This window comes from Juglans microcarpa x Juglans regia, chromosome 4S, assembly GCF_004785595.1.
Source record: "Juglans microcarpa x Juglans regia isolate MS1-56 chromosome 4S, Jm3101_v1.0, whole genome shotgun sequence".
Taxonomy (NCBI): Eukaryota; Viridiplantae; Streptophyta; class Magnoliopsida; order Fagales; family Juglandaceae; genus Juglans; species Juglans microcarpa x Juglans regia.
The window spans coordinates 20978475-20984040 of record NC_054601.1 but is presented as its reverse complement, the minus strand read 5'-3'; the positions used below and the strand labels follow the sequence as shown (position 1 = coordinate 20984040).

The window sequence follows — 5566 nt, the reverse complement described above, 5'->3', positions numbered from 1 at the left end:
CATCTTGTTATCTATGGTGGGGTATGAGAAGAGGCAGGTTAAAAGGCAATATCCATTCAGATTTGAGGCAAGCTAGATTAAAGAGGAAGGGTGTAAACAGTTGGTAAGGCAAGGATGGCTAAGAAAGGGTCCTATAGCAGATCCTATGGAGAGAATTAAAGCTCTTTTGAAGTCATGCAATGAGACTTTGGTGGGATGGTTCAGAAAGAAGTATCAAGATAGGTTGAAGGACATTGAGCTGCTGACAAAATGGATTCAAGATATGCAAGAACAAGAAGGGTCACAGAATGTTGAGGAGCTGAAGTTACTTCAGAAAAATGTTAGTATACTTTCGGAGCAAGAGGACCTGACATGAAAGCAAAGAGCAAAGAAGAATTGGTATGGCATGAGAAATAAGAATAAACAATTCTTCCATGCATTTTTTTTTTTTTTTTTTAAGATACCTCTCTCAATCCTCCTAGACATGTCAACCAAAACAAAATTCAGACATCACTGAAATAGGATGTAATCAAAGATGAAACATCTATAGGATTGTCCATTCTTCTCCAAAATTAAAGGCGGCTCTATACTAAACAAAATCAAAACAACTCACTCATTAAAAAGATTATAACACCTACCCATCAAATATTGCTTTTATCACGATAATCGGTCACAACGCACAAAACTTCATCTAGAAAAATGTAACTTGGTTTGCCCAAATTACAATCAAGAACACTCTCCAGTAATGCCTTAAGTAGTAGGAGTTGATCCCTTCTTCCTTGGTGCCACTTGAGTACCCTCTCTGAAGCCGCTCTTGAATCTGCGGAGCACATGGCGGAAGTACCTCATCCTTCCAGTTCTAGTAGTCTTCCTTTGGATCACCTTCACACTCCAGTTATATGTCCTCTTGAGGGCGGCAAGGTAGGCATAGGCGGAACAGCGACTCTTCTGAAGATGGAAGCTGTGGCGGCCACACCTCACACACAGGGTGTGGGTCTTGTTCCTTCGCTTTCCAAAGCTCCTCATTCCCTTTCCCATTGGAGCCAATGCAGATGCAAAACCCTAGCAGAGTGAGAGGAGGTCTGTTTAGGCTTTAAAAAAAAATGCTTCCATGCATGTGCCAACCGAAGAAGGAAAAAAAAAAAATCAAATTTTGTCATTGATGGATTTGAGTTGGGTGGATCAAGAAGGGATTGCTAAAGCTTTTAGAGAACTTTTTTTCTAGAGTTTATACAACAGCTGCTTCATCCAGTAACATCATTGAAACTTGTTTGGAAGCCTTGGAAGGTCGAGTAACAGAAGAGATGAATAATTACCTACAGATAACATTCACAAGAGATGATGTGGTGGCTGCTTTGAAAATGATGGGCCCTCTTGTATCCCCAAGACCCGATGGGTATGAGACATATTTTTATCAATCCTATTAGAATATTGTAAGGATGATGTTTTTGAGATAGCTTTGAAATTTCTCAATGGAGGGGGGATGGACAGAGGTCTAAACCATACCTATGTTGCCTTAATTCCCAAGTTAAAAGACCCAAAATCAGTAAATGATTTTAGGCCCATAACCCCATGCAATGTGATGTATAAGGTCATTGCTAAACCCCTTGCTAACAGACTGAAAAGGGTGTTGAGTGAAGTTATTTCAAAAAATCAAAGTGTCTTTATTCCTGAAAGGCTAATAACTGATAACATTGTGGCTGCATATGAAGTGCTGCATTCCATGAAAACAAGGCAGAAGGACAAAGTGGGAAAGCATGGTTCTAAAATTAGACATTTCTAAGGCTTATGACAGAGTAGAGTGGCCTTATCTCAAAGCAATAATGAGGAAGCTGGGATTTTATGATAGATGGGTCAACTTGATTATGCATTGTGTCTCAACTGTTTCTTATGCAGTATTGACTAATGATAGCCCAGGTGAGACGATCAAGCCAACCAAGGGATTGAGGCAAGGAGACATTCTCTCTCCCTACCTTTTTCTCCTGTGTGCTGAAGGGTTGAGTGTCATGCTCAGTCAGGCTAAAGTAAAAAAGGAGCTGAAGGGTGTGGTTGTGGCTAGGGGTGGGACAAGGGTAACTCATCTATTGTTTGTTGACAATTGTATCATTTTTGGAAAAGCAAGCTGGACTGAGTGAAGGAGAATAAGGAGCATTTTGGAGATGTATAAAATGGCCTCAGGTCAGAATCTAAATAAGCAAAATACCACTTGTTCTTTAGCCCAAATACTAAAGCAGATGTGAAGAAAGGTATTATGAAGGAGATTGGGCCAGATTGATAACAAACTGTGAAAAGTACCTAGGTTTGCCAATTATGGTTGGTAGATCACATTATAGTACCTTCAGGAGTATTAAGGATAAGATATGGCAAAATGTGAATAACTGAAAAAACAAGTTCTTATCTCTTGTTGGGAAAGAAATACTTCTAAAGGCAGTTATTCAATCTGTTCCTAACTATCACATGAATGTATTTTGGCTACCAAGAAAGTTGTGTATGGAGATAGCTGCAATTATGGCTAAATTCTGGTGGGGTTACAAGAATAATGATAAGAGGATCTAGTGGAAAAGCTAGTCAAAAATGGGGATATCGAAGGCAACGAGGGTTTGGGCTTTAGAGAGCTAAAGAGTTTCAACACTGCTCTACTAGCAAAATAGTGTTGGAGATTGTTCACTAACCCATAATCCCTGGTAACAATGTTATTGAAAGACAAGTACTTCAGACATTCTGATCTACTACAAGCTAAGTTAGGTCACATACCATCCTTGATTTGGAAGAGTTTATGGAGTTCTATGAAACTTCTTAAGGAGTGATTGGTGTGCAGAGTTGGAACTGGGCATAATATAAAGGTATGGGGTGATAAATGGATTCCAACTCCATTAACTCACTGTATCCAATATCCAGTTGTTGTACTTAGTGATGAAGCTAGAGTGAGTAATCTAATTGACTCCAACTATGGGGTCTGGAAGGAAGAACTAATAAAGAATGTATTTAGTGAGGATGAAGCTGTGGTAGTCTACGATCTACCTATTAGTCAATCTGGTAGGCCTAATAAACAGATATGGGGCCCAACTAAAGATGGCTTATTTAGTATTAGAAGTGCCTATTATCTAGAGGTATGAAGGAAGAGACGAGATAGAGGTGAAAAATCAGGAGGACCTAGCTTTGCTTGAAGTTGATATGGAGTATGAATGTGCCAGGAGTAGTTAAAGTCTTTCTTTGGAAAGCTTTGAATGATTGCCTACCAACTAGAAGGAATTTGGCAAGAAGAAAAGTGTTGGAAAATCTTTGTTGTCCTATCTGTGAATCAAATGAGGAATTTGTCTTGCATGTTTTATGGAGTTGTAGAGGGGCAACGGATGTTTAGGTAGAGCAACAAGTCCTTTACAGAAATGGTCTAGTAATGATGTGCAGTTCACTGAGTTATGGGATAGACTGCTTAAAAAATTGCCTAATGAGAAGTTGGAGCCGGTGGCGGCTGTGATGAAGGGGGCCGATGTGGCTCAAAAGAAATGCTTTTCTCTTTGAGAAGAAGTTTGCTAGTCCTAGTACTATTTATAAACAAGCAGCAACAAGTTTAGAGGAGTTCCAGTTGGCACAAGGTACTGTGTGAATGGAGGTTGTGAGTACTGCAGCAGGTAGAAGAAGTGGTAATTGGAGGGCTCCAAGTTAGAACTAGGTGAAAGCTAACTGGGATGCTTGTTTAAATCAGAAGGAAGGGAGAGTGGAGATTGGAATTGTTGTAAGGGATGACAAGGGAGAGGTCTTGGTGTCTCTGTGTTGTTTAAGGAGAAGTTGCTGCAGTCCAATTATAGATGAGCTCCATGTATTGTGAAGGGTTATGCGTCTGTGTGCAAAGTTGAGTTTTGAGAGTCATTTTTTAGGGTGATACCTTAACTGCTGTGAAGGCTGTAAATAGTGACGAAGAGAGGTAGGAGTGGTCTGGACAGATGGTCGAAGATATGAAATGGGTGCTCAAAAATAGACCAAGATGGAAAGTACAGCATACAGAGAATGTAATAAGGTTGCTCATAAACTTGCTAAAACTTCTTTCTTGAGAGGTACAAAGTCTTGTTACACTCGACAAGTTGTATACAAATAATTCATATGTAATACAAAGGAGGTTTATTTTAAAAATTATTAAAAAATAAGAAAATAAAAATAAATAAATAAACCTATCAGGGATGGAGGTCTTTATAATATACTTACCATCATGATAAAATGAGAAGGCTTTTCACCTTTTACAGCTCCATGCGACCTAAAACACACTGTATTTAGAAAATTGTATTATACTTTATCTTTTTTCAGACTCCAATGGCATCATCTATCCTCATAAAGGTAGATTTCATGGCAGTCCAAATCAAGTAGCTAAATGTGTTACCCATGCTTGCTAGCTAGCTTGGGACCACATCCCTCAATCATGGATGGAGGGACGCCCCACATGCACCTCAAAACTTGACCATTATCTCGAGTTTGGGGTCCCTATCTCCCGCAAAATACTCCTATTATGTGGTAGAGCTAACTCATTTGTTGCTTCAAGCAATCCAAATTCGAGAGTCTTTAGGAAGGTCCGAGGCATATCTGAATCTATAGTTTGAATACCCATCTTATTCACCAAAGTACATCCACGATGGCTCGTTAGGTCATTCCTACTAAAATGATTATTTTTTATTAAAATAAGTTTATTTTTATCGCAAATAGTCATTCTCGTTGTAAATAATCTGTTACAAATACTCGTTTAACCACATATATATCTATACTCTAAAAGGATTACCCAATATTCAAAGCGTTGTAAAATTATTATAAAAGGTAAGAACTTATCATTTTTAAATAATGTGAAATTTCGTCAAGTACTTTCTTATACTGAGTTTGCAGCATTATAACAAAGTATAAAAGTTTTGAGTGGATTATGACCCTGAGAATATGTTCCATAAAGAGTAAGTGGACAAGGATTTGGAAAAGAAACTCTATAGGCTGTATGTTTCACAATTTCTTTCTTATCAAAGTTCTAAATCATGCTAACCAACCAACCCACCCACATATTGCAACTAGGCGGGGTGCGTGATCCATGACACATCAATTTTCAAGGATTCCTTGTTTTGATATTTTTAATTTAAAAAGAAAATATTAACTCATGAATTTTTTATAACTATTTTACAACTCGATTAAATAAAGAATAATTATGTAAAATTTAAATTTTATTATTAAGAAAGTGGCATGTTTGTATTGGTTGATTATGAAATACGTTGTAAAATAGTTGTAAAAAAATTATACGTGTATCATTATCCTTTAAACTGAATGATTGCATTGCTATAATATAATTGCACTTCATGATCCCTCTAAGCTCCAAACATTTTTGTAATCTAGTTTGCATTGAAGACTCCGAGTAAATCAATGGTTCATGTTCGATTGGGTCCAACCATATCTTGGAAAACTAATTTTAATCCCTTCCCCTTCATGTTGACTTTGGCATTGAAGGCTTTTCCAATCAACTTGATCTCTAACATGTTAATTTTAGTCATGTTAACGGCATGTATTCTTGTTTTGCAGTTCTTAGAGATCGATGGCTGATTTCACGTTGCCAAACTATTCC

General features: G+C 37.7%; 1 protein-coding gene across 1 annotated transcript; it reads right to left on the bottom strand.

The window, feature by feature from the left end:
- Positions 1-505: 505 nt before the first annotated feature.
- LOC121261978 (60S ribosomal protein L37-3-like) lies at positions 506-1071 on the bottom strand. Its single transcript, XM_041164422.1, has one exon. It carries the CDS (start codon positions 1015-1017, stop codon positions 730-732), a length of 288 nt encoding a protein of 95 aa, XP_041020356.1. The 5' UTR covers positions 1018-1071; the 3' UTR covers positions 506-729.
- Between the last annotated feature and the right edge of the window lie 4495 nt (positions 1072-5566).